Here is a 16,909-nt window from a genome sequence, read left to right as displayed (position 1 = left end):
ATTAATAATTGACACATTTGTGAAATGGTCACCCCTTACCACTGTAAATCAGAGGATCGTGTTATCTAGTGTGGATTACTGAGTTCAATTAAGACAAAGACACACCATTAAATTTTTTTAATATAAGTTAAACCTCTATGTAAATAAATTACTATCATCCCAGCAGGAAAACAAATTAGACTTTAATGGTCTGGTATACTGTACCTGTCGGCAACACAGAGGACAGTGGAAGGGGCGTGGTCTCCTTGCTGCTTGTAGTCACTACGTGCAGGCTCTAGTCAAACGGACTTGTCAAGCAATACATTTTGTAGCTGAAAAATCTGTCATTTTATTATAAGGTTTTAAGTTTATTAATATGTTTTATGAAATGTGCAAGAATATATCCATTGCACATTTTTCCTCATTTAAAAATCAAACCACAAATAACAAAAAATAATCGGAAAACACTTTATTACAGAAACAGCTCAATAAATTCACATTTATACATTGGGAAAATATCCTTGCATCCTCCTCTGGTTAATGGGATGGACCCACTGCTGCCGTCCCTGGCTTCTCCCTCAGATTCTACATTCCACAATTTGTGCTTTCAGTAGAAAGTCACGAATACTGCTTTTGGTAGTGCATCGTAGACGGAATGTAGACGGACTCAGGGTTAATTGACAAATCAACAAACTGCGAGACCTGACGAGTGACGTGACGCTTTTGGTATGAATTGAGGGTAAGGCCACGTCAAGCTCCATTCACATCATACATGTAAAGCGAGAGTTATACAGTGAGAGAGTTATACAGTGAGAGAGTTATACAGTGAGAGAGTTATACAGTGGCAACGCTGTACACATCGTGGAAGTTTCAAAGGTCCCAGAAGTTGCCTTACTCGGCACCTAAGTTGATTGTTGTTCCAGCAATTAGACCATGCTAGTTAATAAAATGTAAGAAGAACGTATGGTATAAGTTCAACCTCCCCTGCTGTGTCTGGCAACCCAACACGTTCATGTTCTGCATGTTGTCTCCCCCGAGGTGATTCGGTAAGTATCTCATGATTACATGGGCATATAAAGACACATTTATTTTTGTATGTCGGCGGTCACACAAGTTTGCCTCAGTGTCTCAGTGGGAGCTTTCAGGATTCAGTGATGGCTGTTGGAAATCACCAAAGCCAGCGCTTTGTAAGCCATTATTTAAAGACACAAAAACCAAATCCAATGAACCCATTTAGCTGAAGTGCATTGTGCTGAGAGGTGACAATTTGATTATTGTTATCTTCGCCTATGGCAGCGTAGCTTAAAATTTGTTTTTTTGATTTTTGATGCCAGGAAATGGAATGTTCTGCTGCCGCTGATCATTATAATCAGAGACGCTTTCTCTCGAAACATAACTGCTGTATTTCACGCAGCTCTCAAGCCAAGTCATAGGGGGAAATTTCATTGAGATTGTAGTGCATATGTGACCAACCGCAGACTTTAGGTACATTTGGTGGCTTTTTTTCCACTTTTTTTTCTGAATGGGGCAATCTCGGCATTGTTCTTGTGTTTTGAGGGAATGTTGAACAGCGTCATCGACGGACAACCTCTTTTGTTTTTAAAAAAGCTTTTATTTAACAGTGAGAATATACATGTTTTATGAAAGTGGAATTATTTAGGACTTTAAAAGTGCGGACAACACAACAAAATGTAGTCTATCAATAATATGAGTCTCTGTATGTCAGCCTCGGAGTGTCATTTGATATACAGTATATAAATGTACGTATGCCAAATATCTTCAAAATTCTTGGAGTTATTATGTGGGCTAACTCCAACCCTACCCCAGCTACACTCTGAGAGCCTGTTTGGGGCCTCTTTTAATTTTCTTTTCGCCCCTGGCTGCATTTGCAGGTCAACTTTAGAATCTTGTGCATTGCTACCTGTTCATAATCACCAACCTGAACGGATTTCATCACGTCATCTTCCGTTGTAACAACAACGGGCGAATCGTCAGTCTCCCCTGTTGGTTCTTGAAAATATTCCATTTTATCATCACATTCAGGTTGAAATTCGCTGTTTGAAATGTTCTCCAAGTATAGGATAACGCAGGTATCAGATTCAGCATCGCTGTCGGAGAGCTGACTATCATGGCGGAAAATGAAGTCCAGTTCACGCTGCTTACACTGCGGTGCTTACACTGAGGTCCGTGATATGATTTCGATCCGCCACCTGGTTCTCCTAATCCATAACAACACGGAGATGAAAGTTTTCACAGACAAATGAAACATAAGTGAAAGACAAGTGAAACATCCTTGTCTTGTTTATTGAAGTGATGTCAGCATTACTTCTTCGTTGTTATATGTTGGTATACACCCCCTACACAATGTCTGTGTGTGTGTGTGTGTGTGTGTGTGTGTGTGTGTGTGTGTGTGTGTGTGTGTGTGTGTGTGTGTGTGTGTGTAAAAGTAGTAAGATTTAAAGTTTGAACTCTATAAAACCGGTTTCATATTGTGAGTTCACATCACATGGAATATGGAGGAATGATCTTCGTCGCTTTAAAGGAAACGACTCTGTAAATGAACTGTTTCCCCATGTAATCTAACAGGAAAATTTAACTCCATGGTTTTGAAAATATGTTGAGAAAAACACGAAGGAACACAATCTGTAAAAATCAAATTTTCCTTCTAGAACTTTTTTCAACATATTTTGCTGCTCCTGGCAATTTTAGAAATGCGCAGCAATTTAGGTTTTGCTGCGCTGGGTCACATATAACAGCTTCGGGAAAGTATCTTCAAATTGCACAAATGCATGCACTGTTTCTCATTAAATTCTCCAGGTCTGCCTAAATTTTAAAACATATGTGATATAATTACATTATTAAATCACATTATGTCCTTTAGTGAAAGCTTTTGTCCAAAGCCACTTACAATACGTACATTTATCACAGTATCAAACCAAGTGTATGTCACAGCCAGACAAAAATTCTCGAGGAAATACAGGTCATTCATATAATCAACATCTATGTCACCAATATCATTATTCCCCAATTGACATAAATGTCAAAATGTGTCCCTTCTCAGGGGTTAAATATAGTTTTGGTCTGGTGGTCTGAACACCTAGATTTCCATCAAAGACGAATGAGTCACAACCTTTATGTTGGAACCTGTGAAATACCGCAGCAGGGATTTTCTGTTGCTGAACAACTGTTGCTGAATTTATGTTCACTGAACCCATGGCAAATATTAGACAAAAAAGTATATACTGTACATGCTCTGCCATTTATATCTGCCTGATTGACAAATGTGCTGTTTTGAAGCACCATTGTTAATACGCATCTTATGTATTGCTTTGCTGCTCTCAAAGAGGAAGCCCATGAGGAGTGAGACATGTTTCTTTGCTCTCAGGGTTAAGTGCTGTCGCACACATCGCTCTTGTTTTCATCGCTTAGTTTAACACCAATGAAAATGCATACACACCTTCACCCCTGTTACACTCCATTTTTCCATCTTTAAAAACGAACTTCTTAAATGTCACCACCTTCCCCTCTGTTCCACCGGTTAATTCCTCCCCTGAGAGGAATTCTCTGATGCTGTCAAACAGCATTTATATTTACGGTTAAAATCACGAGACGGAGCAGGAAGGCTGATGCTTACACAGCCTCTGTAATCCCTGAGCTCTCTCTCTCTCGCTCTCTCTAGCTCTCTCTCTCTCTCTCTCTCACACATACTCCCATGCACAAGCTCAGGATTGGCTCTTTAAATATCAATGGTGGGAGACAGCAGCAGAGGAGGGCTCTGGTTGCGGAATTATTTCAGCAGAGGAAGTTAGACGTGATATTTCTGCAAGAGACACACAGTGATGCAGCCATTGAGGTGGACTGGGCCCCGGGGTGTGGGGGGCAGCTGTTTGTCAGCCATGGGACTAACTTCAGTGCGGGGACCGCGATCCTCCTTTCGAAAGGGTTAAACATCAGGTTTCTGGCCAGCACCGAGACAGAAGCGGGTAGAGCTCAGATGGTCAGGGCGGCGGCCGGAGGTTCTACTTTCTGTTTCATTAATGTCTACGCTCTGTGTAATTTCAATAACATCAATGTGGGTGCCTTATCCCTTGACCAGGAGAAGGCCTTCGTCCGAGTGGACCATGTTTTTTTGTTTTTGACCTTGAAGGCATTTGGGTTCAGGAAAGTGAGTGGGCTCTCCCTACCGGGGCTGCCACAGGGGGTCATCTGGTCATCTGGTCATCGCCACTTATGCAGACGATGTCAATGTTTTCGTCACCGACCAGGATGACGTGTGGGGGTTGGTGGCTTGCTTGGGGATGTATCAGACGGCCTCATCTGCTAAGGTAAACTGGGAGAAGAGCGAGGCCTTGCGGGTGGGGTGGGGCGGATGGACCCCTCCTGAGCTACCAGGGAGCCCGAGGTGGGGAACGAGAGGAATGAAGGTTTTGGGGGTATTTTTGGGCTCGGAGCAGTACCAGATGCAGAACTGGTGTGGTGGAGAAGGTGTGTGCCAGACTGTCCAGGTGGAAATGGCTGCTACCCCAGTTGTCCTACAGGGGGAGGGTGCTGGTTGCTAATTACTTGGTCGCCCCGACCTTATGGCACCGACTGACCATTCTGCATCCACCCGGAGGCCTGCTAGAAGAGATCCAGCGGGCCATTGTCAACTTCTTCTGGTCCGGTCAGCACTGGATTAGAGCTGCAGCCCTCTACCTACCGGTCCAGGAGGGGGGTCAAGGCCTCATTGACATTGCATCCAAGGTCACAGCGTTCCGCCTCCAAACAGCGCAAAGGCTGTTGTACGGTTGCGGACTGCGTTGGCTGGCCACAGCGAAGGTGGTGCTGAGGCGGGCGGGTTGCCTCTCTTATGACAAGCAGCTGTTTCTGCTGCGGACCGTGGGGATGGACTTGACAGGGCTGACTCCTTTCTACCAGTCAGTGCTGCAGTCATGGCAGGTTTTTAAGGTTCCACTGTGACACCACGACTGCCCCTGGGATGTGGCTGTTTGGGGAGCCTTTGTTTGGGAACCCACTGCTGGACTCCATTCCACCTCAGCCTGCGCTCCAGCTTGCACAAGGCTGGGTGCATCAAGCTGGGTCATCTGCTGAAGGTGTCTGTGGAGCAGCTCATGGAGACAACTGGCATCAGGTCCTCCAGACTGCTGCACAGGTTGGTGGATGAAGTCTGTGCTTCACTGCCAGTGGCCTTTAGGGCTTTTATTGACAACCGTGCTCTGATTGACCAATGGGACAGTGAGGGCGAGTTTGTGTGTCCTTCGCTGACGGTCTCTCCGGCTGTGCAGTGGGAGGAGGAGTGGGACAGCCTCCTGACCTTTGCCACCCCCAAGCTGGGGGGGTTTGAGGCAGTGGGCAAGAAAGCCGCCTACTATACCTGCGTCAAGGTGGCACACCTACGCTCTCTGGCAGGGGTGCGGCTTTCGGGGTGGACCCAGTTCTTAGGCCCTGGAGCATCCCCTGCTGGCTGCTGTTGTTCTCTGTACAAGCCCCCCATCGACAAGCGGGTGGGCGACCTCCAGTGGAGGATCGTGCATGGGGCGGTGGCTACAAACAGGTATCTGGCACACCTGGATTCCAGCACGGGGGCGGGATGCGTCTTCTGCTCTGAGAGGGAGACGCTGCAGCACCTGTTTGTTCTGTGTCCTCGGCTGCGGGGGCTGTTCGGGCTACTGAAGCGGTGGGTTCAGGGTCTGGGTGAGAGCTTCTCCTTTAAACTCTTTATTTTCGGTCCTGTTTACACTGTGTCAAACAAATCTGTCCATGTCCTGGTGAAGACTGTTTCAGGGGGGGCCAAGCTGCCCATTTGGAAAAGCAGAAGGAATGCTGTGCGGGGTCAGGGGTCAGTAGACCCGGCCCAGATGACGATTGGTCTGCTCTCAGCCCGCCTCAGGGTGGAGTTTAAGTTTTACAAACTGACCGGCAAATTGACACTTTCAGGAGTGTATGGGGTGTTGGGGAGGTGCTGTGCTCGGTCCAGGATGATTCCCTCATTGTTAACCTGTGATTTTCCTCTGGCAGCTATGATCTTTTTCTTTTCTTCTCCTCTCTCTCTCTCTCTCTCTCTCTCTCTCTCTCTCTCTCTCTCTCTCTCTCTCTCTCTCTCTCGCTCTCTCTCTCTCTCCAAGGAGGTAAAGTGTACAAAGGAGGAAGTCTAGGCTACGAAGGGAGCTGTCCTTATAGTGAACAGCTGCCTCAAACCTGGTGAAGAAACCAACACATCCCTGTGTACCTAGTTATCTCTGAAGAGGGATGTCTGTACTCTTGCTGCCTATTTACCGGTCGACTGATTTGTCTCTGGTTTTTGTTGTGTTTTGTTGGTTCCTTCATGAAGTCGTCAAGTTGTTGCTGCTGTGAAAACAGCAGCAACAACAGGTGAACAAGGGAGCACAGGAGGGGACAGGTGAAGGTCAAATAAAAAGGGGGAAAAACAGGTGAATGTGGAGCCACAGGAGGGTTAAGGTGAAGGTCAACAGCACAGTCTGGTGAGCATGGAGACACGGGGGGAGACGGGTGAGGGTCTGGAAGGCAGGCAGGTGAGTGTGGGGGGACAGGAGGGGACAGGTGAAGGAAAGAAAGCTGCAGAACAAAAAGAAAAGACTGCAGGCAACAGAGCTGGGGAAGAAGAGGCGTTGGAAGGAAGTGATTTTGAAATGGGAGATGAGGAGGATCGTTTGAGAGTTCCTCATCTGAAAAGAAAATCACATAAAATCGGAGGAGACTGCTGCAGATAGTGACGGGCAGGTTTTTCTAGCCGTAAAAAGAAAAAGGGCGAAAAAAGTCACAGTGTGGGGAAAAATAAAAGCGTTCCTACACAGAACTAAGAACGTAAAAGGGATAAAGGTGGAGGACTACTTCTCAGACAAGGAGCTGTTGGCAAACGCTGCCCAGCAACAGATGAGGAGGTAAGGGGAGAGGAGGGTTTACTGACCACGAAGTGGACAGGCTCAAGAAGATGAAAAAAAAAATCAGGAAGGAGCTGAACAATGGGGAAGATGATGATGAGGTGTAAGTCAGTGCTGCTGTTCTGGCTGATTCTTCCTTCCTTTGCGATGAGTCACTTTAACGTCAGCACGCTGAATGTGAACGGGGCGAGAGACGCAGCTAAGAGGTATCTGCTGTACGAGGCGATGAACCAGAAGAGGCTGGATGAGATGTTGGTGCAGGAGACTCACAGTGACTGTCAATGAGGCTGACTGGAAGAGGGAGTGGGCACCACCAGCGGGGGGGTGGCTCTTCTCTTTTCTAAGAGCTTTACCCCAGCATCCTTTGAGGTGGAGGAGGGGGAGGAGGGCAGACTTATGGTGGTGAGGGCAACATTTGAACACTATAAATTTGTTTTTATAAACATGTACGCTCCCACCACAGGACCACACAGAGATACTTTTCTACAATTTTTAAATTGTGTTTTAGGCAAAGTTCACACTGAGGAATTTTTGTTTATAGGAGGAGATTTTAACTGCACCGAGAATGATCTTTTATGATCTCACAGAGCATCACAGAACGCAATGAGACAGCTCTCAAACGAGAATGAGTTAACAGACGCGTGGAGGAGAACCAACGGGGATAGAAGACAGTATACCTGGGCGCACTGCAGAGGCGCTTTATTATCTTTGGCTAGACTGGACCGGTTTTACTGTTTTAAGCACCATTTTAACATTTTTAGGGAATGTAAAATGATGCCTGTTGGTTTTACTGATCACTCTCTGGTTGTTTGTCGTGTTTTTTATCGCCAATGTAAAGCCTAAAAGTGCGTATTGGCATTTTAACACCACTCTATTATGTGACTCCAATTTTAAGGATGCTTTTACTTTTTTCTGGGCAAGTTTTAAAAACAGGAAGCAGGATTTGAATTCCTTAAGACTGTGGTGGGACAATGGGAAGAAGGAGATAAAGCAGCTCTGTCAACAGAACACTCTCAATGTCACACGGGACATCACCAGATCTATGACGGATCTGGAGACTGACATTGTGGAGTTGGAGTGTAGTGGAATCCACTGGAAATCAAGATCATATTAAGGATCTCAAGTCTAAAAGAGCTGCTCTCACAGACGTACTAGGCACTAAGGCTCAGGGGGCGCTGGTCCGCTCTCGCTTCCAGAGCGCAGCGCTGATGGACGCACTATCTAAGTCCTTTTTCAGCCTGGAGAAGAGGAACGGGCAGAGCAGATTCATTCACACCCTGAGATCTGACGCAGGACAAGAGCTCAAGAGGCCGGAAGAGATCCGGAGACAAGCCGTCAACTTTTACACAGAACTGTACGAAAGTGAGGACAGGGAACAAAAAGAACTGTTTTACTCCTTTTGTGGGAATCTACCCGGGGTCCCAGAAGACATCAGTGCGGGGCTGGAGGAACCTCTGACCCTGCAGGATCTTTCCGCGGCCCTGCAGAGCATGAAGGCGGGTAAGGCCCCCGGCATCGACAGGATTCCTGCAGAATTTTCTAAAGAGTTCTGGGAGGAGTTACGGGAGGACCTTTAATGGTTTTTAATGAAGGTTTAAAAGATAAATTATTGCCAGTCAGCTGCAGGAGAGCAGTAATCACTCTCCTACCAAAGAAAGGAGACATGCAGGAGATCCAGAACTGGCTTCCTGCTTCCCTTTTGTGCACGGACTAAGATCCTATCGAGGGCGCTGGCCAACAGGCAGAGGGAGGCTATAGACCTGGTAGTCCATCAGGACCAAACGTACTGTGTGCCTGGTAGGTCTATTCTGGACAATGTGTCCTTAATTCGGGATATTTTGGACATCTCTTGTTCTTTGGGCAGTGAAACTGGGCTCATTTTGTTAGACCAGGAAAAGGCTTTTGACCGAGTTGAGCACCTTTACCTCTGGAAAATTCTGGAGGCTTTCGGCCTCAGCCCAGGTCTGACAGCTATGATCCAGGTTTTGAACCAGGACACAGAGTGTACTGAAGATCAATGGAGGACTGAGCGACCCTATAGAGTCCAGAGCTATTAATAAGAAAAATACAGGCTGAGTTAAAGGACTTTTTTTTGAGAGGGGGGGGGGACTTCCACTGGATAAGGAAGGAAAATGTGTTGGTGGACATTAAAAGCAGAGTGACGACTTTTAGATTACAGTTTTTACAAAAGTTTTAAACAGGACATTTTAATGTTTGGAAGGACTTGGCGGGCTTGATCTTAAAAAGGACTGGGAAGATGGGATTTGACAGCTCGTGGTTTTTAATGGACACAAGTCTTTTAAACACATCGGGCTTACCCCGTTTTTATCGAAGCCTGGAGGGTTTTTAAAAAAAGGAAAAGGGAAGCTGCAGATTCCCTCCACTGGCTCCTAGAGGAACCGGTGATCAGAGGATCCAGCCTGGACATGCAGGACGAGGCCACACCAGGACTGAGGCGTATCCTGAGAGGGGCAGGGGTCCTGACCCTGAGGCAGGTGGTGGTGGCAGCGGGGAGCGACCAGCAGGATGGCAAGGCCATGGCGGAGCGGCTGGGGGTGAGGTCCACCAGGATCATACACCTGGTGCTCAAGAGGTGGAGAAAGAGACTTACGGAGGAGGAACTGGCCCTGCTGAAGGAGTACAGAGAAGGGGCGGAGGATCCCTTCCGGGAGGTGACTGACTCCCAACCTGGAGGGGTCCTCTGGGAAACTACTGCATAAGGCACTAAGGACAAAACTGGACTTGCACACAGCCAGTGGGAAAGGTTTTTATAAAGAGTGTGTAGTGGTTTTAAACAGGAAAGGACTAGAAACGCGACAGGACACTGTCTGGAGGGGATGGCTCCAGATGGCAGGACAGGAGGAGCCATGTTGGAGGATCTTTTACAAAGCACCCTCCAAGAAAAGGAGGGGGGCTCTCCAATGGAGAGTGCAACAGACTTGCAACAGACTTTTAGAGCTTTTGAGTGTTTTAAAGGAAAGTTTTAACCTCTTTAAAGAAGAGTGGTCCAAAAATGTGGTCCAATTATTTTTGGGGTTAAATATTACAGAACCAACGCAGAGAAATGGCGACTGTGGCAACTTTTTTATAGGGGAAGCAAAGATGGCGATCTACATTACGAGAAGAAACAAACAGAGAGGAAAGGAAAGTATTTTAGGAAAAGTGTTTGTGGCGTTTGTCAGGACGAGAGTCTTAATTGATTTTAACTTTCACAAACTGATGAAGAGTCTGGATGTTTTTATCAAACTGTGGTGTTTTAATGACGTCATCTGTTCGCTGGTGGGGGACGACTTGTGTGTTTTTCAATTCAAAAGTTGGTTTGGTGCATAGAAGTATGTTTTGGGGTTTTTTTGTTCTATTTACCCCAAACTAATGGTCAAATTAACCCCAAATAAAGGACACCTTCCCTTGATAAGCCAATGGTTAGCTGTGAAGAAGTGGCACATTTGCATGACTAGTTGAAACTCAAACTCTCTCTCTTTCTTTCTTTCTTGCAGGTCTGATGTGTCCTCGTGACCGGTTGACGTTCCGCTTCTGCCAGACTCTGCAGTGGCTGGGCCGCTGCCGCCTGCCCACCGTGCAAGTCCAGTGCTGCAAGACCTGCGGCCGGCGTTCCCGTGGCAACGACCGCACCACTCGGCGCTGAGCTGAGACGTGAACCCGACATGGCCGGCAGGTACGCCGGCTGCACGATCATCTGAGGAGGTTGTTCTCAGCCAATGACGGGCACAGACTCATTAATGCAACACGTGAAACAACTTCATTTGTGCATTTTAACCGCGCTCGCTCGATATGTACATTTATTCAATTTCCCTTTTTGCAAAGCATGAATTGCCATGAATTGTTTTCAATGATGTGCTCGTATGAGCTTTTACCTTCCCTTTCTCTTTTGGTGGCATAGTGTGAAAGCAGGAAAATTATGTTGTAAATATATTTCTGCCATTTTTCCTGTCGGTGAACGTTGTAAATGTAATTTCAGGGTGTCCCATGAATTTGTATTTTAACTTTTCCCATGTCATATCATTCCCTTCTGCAGTGTAAATAATCACTTGCTTCAACTTGTGAAAATGGCAACTTGAAAAATATGGATATTAGTTAGAAGAAAAAGTAGCTTTCATTTTTTAAGTGATATATATTACCACACATTTTTAAGGCAGCCATGTCATTTGTGTTCTTTTTAAGTTGACCTTTTTTTTTTCCAGCATTCAAAGAAAGAAATAGAAGGTATTTACATTTGCTTTCTCATGCTATGGCGCTGCGTTGTGTCAGGTAGTGATGTAAAGTGGTTCTACAAATATTGTGGTACAAGCCGTATGTATGACACAAAATGTGTTATGCGAAAAGGAAACTGCCTGCAGCTCCTAACACGACTCCATGAGGGAGCTGTGTCATTTCCTTAGAGGTGGATTTCCATCTAGTATTTTCGCAGGGAAGGTAGTTCTGCCTAAAAGGTGCTGCTGCCTAAAACAACTTGGTGCTAGAGGGCACACTGGCTCAGAGCCGAATCTACTTGAATATTGTATCGTCGAATATCATTATTCAAGTGGACAGATGATTCAAGGAAATCTGAATATTTTATGCTATTTGGCGTATATTGCAGCAAAATAGTCATATACCCCATTGAGTAATTGCCTCTCTGTGAATTAAGTATGAAATTGATCTTTACATCAGCATAGTTTTTATTAGTTGCATTGTTTTTGTTTTCTGCCAAATTCGAATTCTCAGTCGTTTGGTCATTTTCAATTCCCTTTAATTTATGCATTTCAATGCGAATAAGAGCATTTGAGAGAGGTAAAGGCAGGGATTTTGTAAGTGCGTATTTAGGTTTTTGGACCTTATCTGTGAAAAAGGTGCTGGACGTGTGCTCCGCGCTCTCAGCCCTGAGAGTGTGATCTTTAGAACTGAAGGCAACCTTAATCTGCCCTGACCGCCCCCGAAAAACACTCAGATGACTAATTCAAACCCACTTTGGAGAACAAAATACGTCTTCTGCAGCTTCCTATAATAACCCTAAATTCCCGGCGACGTAATTATTTGTCTTCAATCCTGTGGATGAGTTGAAAATGAAAAATAACGAGAAAAACTATTCTGAATTTGAATGAGAAAAACACTCAAAACATTGAGAGAACTGCAATCTCGAAAAGACAGATTCCAATTAGAGCATTTTGTTTATCCACCGTATTCGTTGGGAGCAAACCATTTTTCTCAATGGGAATGCGTGGGCTTATTAACATGCAAGTGTTTAGTGTGAGAGACAGCGAGCAGCAGAACATGAATGAAATCTGACAGTGACACAAAAAGCACAAAGCCCTCTAAACGAGTCTGCTTATCATTAACTAACTAGATCATTAATTAACCCCTCGCTCATAAGAATCAAAGCTTTCAACATGAACAGTAATGCACTACTACATCATCTCAAGCATAGAAAACACCACATTATTGTTTAAGTCCAGTACACGTTTAATTGTACATTTGTACGAAGTAAGAAAGCTGGAGAGAAAATCATCTCTTTAGTGACAATATTGCAAAACACTTATTGACAAATTCTGCAACCTTTCTCAGGAAATTCACCAATGTGTCTTGTTCCGAGTTTAATTTCATAGCCTGGTTTCTAAAATGCAACGGCCATGTTCCTGATTCTCCGTCCAGTCCAAAGCAGTAGCTCCTCTGATTTTCCTGTTGAGGACACAACTACTACTCGCTAGTGTTAAGTTCCATCCATTAGGAATTCTTCTCAGGAATTTGTCATTTGAAATATAATAATTTGTTAGGAATATTATTGTGAAATATTCATATTTATCCGAAGTATTTGTTTAGTCAAATGAACATTTGCCGGAGCTCATATCTTTATTTAATCTTTCAAATTATTTCTCATGTTTGGGCTTAAAAAATATGATTTTTTTTTATTTAATTGATGTTAGGGTTCCTATAACAAGGCAGGGTGCAAGTTACATAACTTAGGGTGCATTATACGGTACATGTATAAACCTATGCAAATGCATACGATTTTATTGTTTTTTTTTATTCATCTGTTTGAAATGTTTAAAACAGGAAATGCTAAACCTGGGGTTTGCTGTGACAAGGCTCAAACTGGCTCAAGGGATCAATTCATGTCATATTGTTTTTAATATTTTATCACATTGGACAAAAGGACAAACTGCATGCCACATACTTATATCAAGGACAACAAAGTAAATGTGTTGGAGAGACTGTGTGGAGACCATTTGGAGGACAAGGTTTATGACTGTATTATTAATATCATCATCCTTTTTGGGGGTTTGTTTCCATGCCCTACTTCTTCCAATAAAGGAAATATTCTGAATCTGTTTGAGCTCATAACTCATTACCGTCAATGCCCCACAGTGAAATTACAGGGATCACATCTGGCCCCCAACCCAGAGATTGAGAAACTGCGGGTGAGTAGCGCATATTAATACCAAAGGTCTGTACAGTAAAAGTCTAGCACCTGACAACAAGCTTCAAATTAACTAAATCAATCATAATCAGCTATTGTGGAAAAATAATGGAGATTGCTTAAGTGAAGTGAAAATGTTCATTATCTGTAGTCCTTCCAAAAGTAGATATCCGGCTCATATATTTGCCAATAACATATCAAATTCGTAAAAAATGTAATCCGTTTCTCAACGTGGCCAAAGGTTTCCCGACCACAAAGCATTTGTCTTCCAATGACATTCAGTAATCAACCGGCGGCAGTGTCACCATCCGTGTGAATTCCTCGTAGTTGATGGTTCCATTGGACTTGACATTCGCCTCCTTGAACAGCTCATCCACTTAAAAAACACAGAAACAGCTTCATCAAAGAACCGTGGGGAGAACAACTCAACAGGAGTTTTCCTAAGGTTCAAAATTTAAAACCCTAATCGTGCGAATCCAGTTTTCTCTATGGATGGTGATCGTCTGAGCTTACTGTATTGGGGGACGCCGCCAAATACGAGAATTCCACAATGATGTTCACATGATATAATGGGATTCAGATCTGTTAGTAAGTGAAATTTGGAGGAGCAGCTGCTCAGGATCAGCAGTGAAAATAGAGCTCCTTTAAGCTCTAAAATCGCCAATATTGACATTATTGACATTCTGAAGGTCTTAAGAGTTGGAAAAAACATACTGCAAGCAAAGCAATGTACACATATTCAAATTGATTTTGTAATAGACCAGTCAATTGCATAAATATTTCCACTCATAATCTTTTGTATATATAGAAAGGCATTCAGGCTGTGTGTTGTGTTTCAGATGTAAATGGAGTGATAATTATTTTATGATAACCCATCAAAGGATTAACAGGAGAAAAAAAATCGATTAACACGCTGGGGAAATGGAAAGCCTTGGGATTAGCTCCCGAAAATGAAGGGCATAGTGAAATCTCATGAGACCTAGAAAAAAATAATTTCATCAGCCTTCTGTACATTGTCAAATTTTATTCAGGTTGGAAAGCCTTTCAGAGTTGACAGTAATTCCTTCAACTTATGTTGATATTATATTGTTGATACGATATGAGTTTCTACCGTTGGAAATTGGAGGTGTGGGGCGAATTGTTACTATAGCGCTGTGTGGAGAACAATGCATCCAACGGAATTCATTTAATTACTATAGTGTGGCAAACTGCCTCCAGAGTATCTTTAAGAAAAGTGGGTGGTTGGCAAACGTCTCATCAGGGCACAAACTAATTCCACCCACCTTCTTTGTCGGAGAGTTTCTCCCCGAGTTTGGTGAGCTTAGCCCTCAGCTCGGACGCCTGGATGTAGCCTTTCTTCTGCTTGTCCGTCATCCTCAAGGCCTCCAGGATCTCCGCCTGTGCGTCCTCCTGCTGCATCTGGCGGTGCATCATGGTGAGGAAGGTAGAGAAGTCCAACTCGCCCTGCTTTTCTGAACAAGTACACAGCGCTCTGTGTTATCTCAAGCAGAACGATCAGCGGTGTTCTGCTGGGATCCCAGGTGTTCAACCTGTTAACAACTTAGGGGCCTGACAAATACAAACAGGTCATTCTAGTTGTTGAGAGTGTAGCTACACTCGTAAAACAAAGAAAACAAAAAAACACCTTCATATTCTATTTCAATTATAAATTTACAATTTAGAAAAAAAACTTAAAGGGATACTCCAGTTTTTTGGGAAAGGAGCTAGGAGCACAGAATCTAGGCTAGTTCAACCCCTCTGCGGCCATGCATTGAACGGTTACTGTAACATGCAGCCCACTATCTCAGCACTGGACACACAGGGATGCATTTGATATTGACCTTCTCGTTTGAATCTCGGTGAGATAGACAAAAAGCTAATTTCCCCTCAGGTTTTTTTATTCGTAAATGCACACTGCTTCTGCATACTGCAGCTGCACGGTGGTCGGTTGTGGTCACATAGAAGAAATCGCATCCTAAATAAATTTTGCCTGAAAATCAGACTTTATATAAATATCAATGTCCAGCATATTTCTATCGGCTGAGTTTGAGTCTGAGATGTCTCATTGCTGAATGCTGGTGCTTAACATAACCCATGCTGCTGTAATTGATCATAAATAAATTCACCCAGCAGTCCTATGGAGAACAGAATGGATCTGTTTGGGAACATTTAAAGCCAATAATAAGAAAATAAATTGTGCCCAAGAAATGAAGATGTACAAAACACTGCTGGACCATACCGATTTTGTGAACCTGGAGATGCCGGTCGATTTCGCTAAATGTGGGACTGGTGCCGAGACAACGCATCACCGTAATGAGGTCCACGGCCCCGATTCGCCCCTTGTGCTTCTTGTCGTACAAGGAGAAGCATTCCTTGAATTCTGCGGGTGAAATTTTTTTAATTACAGTTTTTGTTTTTTTTATTAATGTTCCTCAGACACATTTCCCATGATAATCTGAAAATCTGAATTGTCGAATATGGGCTCTGGTAACATGTTACATCCTTCGACTTCCAAATGAGTGAAACGTGCACCGGGGAACCAAGGGGTTTGGAAACATATCTTGCATGTCCTCCACACGTCACGATTGGTTTCTCATATTCTACATTACAAATGCAGCTATAAAGGACTTTGCCTGGTACATGCAGAATATAGTTGAAATATTTTTTTTATAGTATTAAATGTAATACTTTTTATATGTAGATTTAAATGTTATACTTTTAATTAAATTGTTTAATACAATTTCAGAATGATTCCTGGACAAAGTATGAAGGTAAGTAGTACTGCAGTTCAGCGGTTGAAGGGTTTTAGACCATCAGAAATATTGACTTATGCAGGAGAAGCTGACTCATTTTCAAGATGAAATCATTGGATAAATCAATTCAGAGAAAGTGAAAACCTTACAAAAGACCATTTAATGACTCATGGAAGGCCTGATATTTATAAAAATTCCTTTTAATGACCTTCAGCCACCATGGAAAAAACCGCATGAAGATGAAATGAATTCCAAACACAGTTGACATGTCTTACAAGTGATTATCTTAAGAGAAATGGCAGAGACATTCTTTAATTAAATATAGGTGAAAACATATACAGTAGGTGCATATTTTGTCACACAAGGCTGAAAACATGATTTTAAATCAACTTCCACACCGCGGTGCTTATTATTGTCAATCAACATAAGGGGAAATGTACATTTTAGATTCAGCAATGTGGCCTTACCATTTATTTGAGCCGGTGCGAAGAATTTGGCCTGTGAGTGAAAAGGCAAAAATCGAATCTAACTATTATTCGTCAGGGGAGTGTGCAGTTACTATTTGAAGTCACGTCGTGTTAACACTGGAAAAACAACAGAAAATAAATAAAGAAAAATCCATAAAATAGAAAAAGTGTCTCTCACCATTTTTCCCAGCAGTCTTCCTTACAGGAGGGTTGGTGCTCAGCGGTGACTCACCTGACTCTCCGCCTATGTGGCAAAGTCCGCCACCTCTCCGCGGCTATGTAATTTAATACCTGTTGCCATGGTAACGGATATCATGTCCTCACTGGTCGGTCCAACTTCCCTCTTCCTACTAGACTTACAGCGGTAATATCAGAACTGAAGGAACTAGTCAT

At 43.7% G+C, this 16,909-nt stretch overlaps 2 protein-coding genes across 2 annotated transcripts in view; one reads left to right on the top strand and one right to left on the bottom strand.

The window, feature by feature from the left end:
* adamts7 (a disintegrin-like and metallopeptidase (reprolysin type) with thrombospondin type 1 motif, 7) overlaps positions 1-13,203 on the top strand; it is a 103,820-nt gene extending 90,617 nt beyond the window's left edge. Inside the window, exon 24 of the mRNA XM_079997186.1 lies at positions 10,379-13,203. Coding sequence (XP_079853312.1) covers positions 10,379-10,527 — 149 coding nt within the window. The 3' untranslated portion in view covers positions 10,528-13,203. The remainder of the gene's footprint in view (positions 1-10,378) is intronic.
* Positions 13,204-13,574: 371 nt separating this feature from the next.
* calml4a (calmodulin-like 4a) lies at positions 13,575-16,909 on the bottom strand (the record flags this gene model as incomplete). Its single annotated transcript, XM_079997307.1, has 5 exons — positions 13,575-13,672; positions 14,580-14,768; positions 15,536-15,676; positions 16,517-16,547; positions 16,877-16,909. 5 exons carry the CDS (start codon positions 16,907-16,909, stop codon positions 13,575-13,577), a joined length of 492 nt encoding a protein of 163 aa, XP_079853433.1.

The sequence above is a fragment of the Zeus faber genome (assembly GCF_960531495.2).
Source record: "Zeus faber genome assembly, chromosome: 3".
Classification (NCBI taxonomy): domain Eukaryota; kingdom Metazoa; phylum Chordata; class Actinopteri; order Zeiformes; family Zeidae; genus Zeus; species Zeus faber.
Note: the sequence above shows the minus strand (reverse complement) of the source record. Positions and strands in the feature narration are given on the sequence as shown.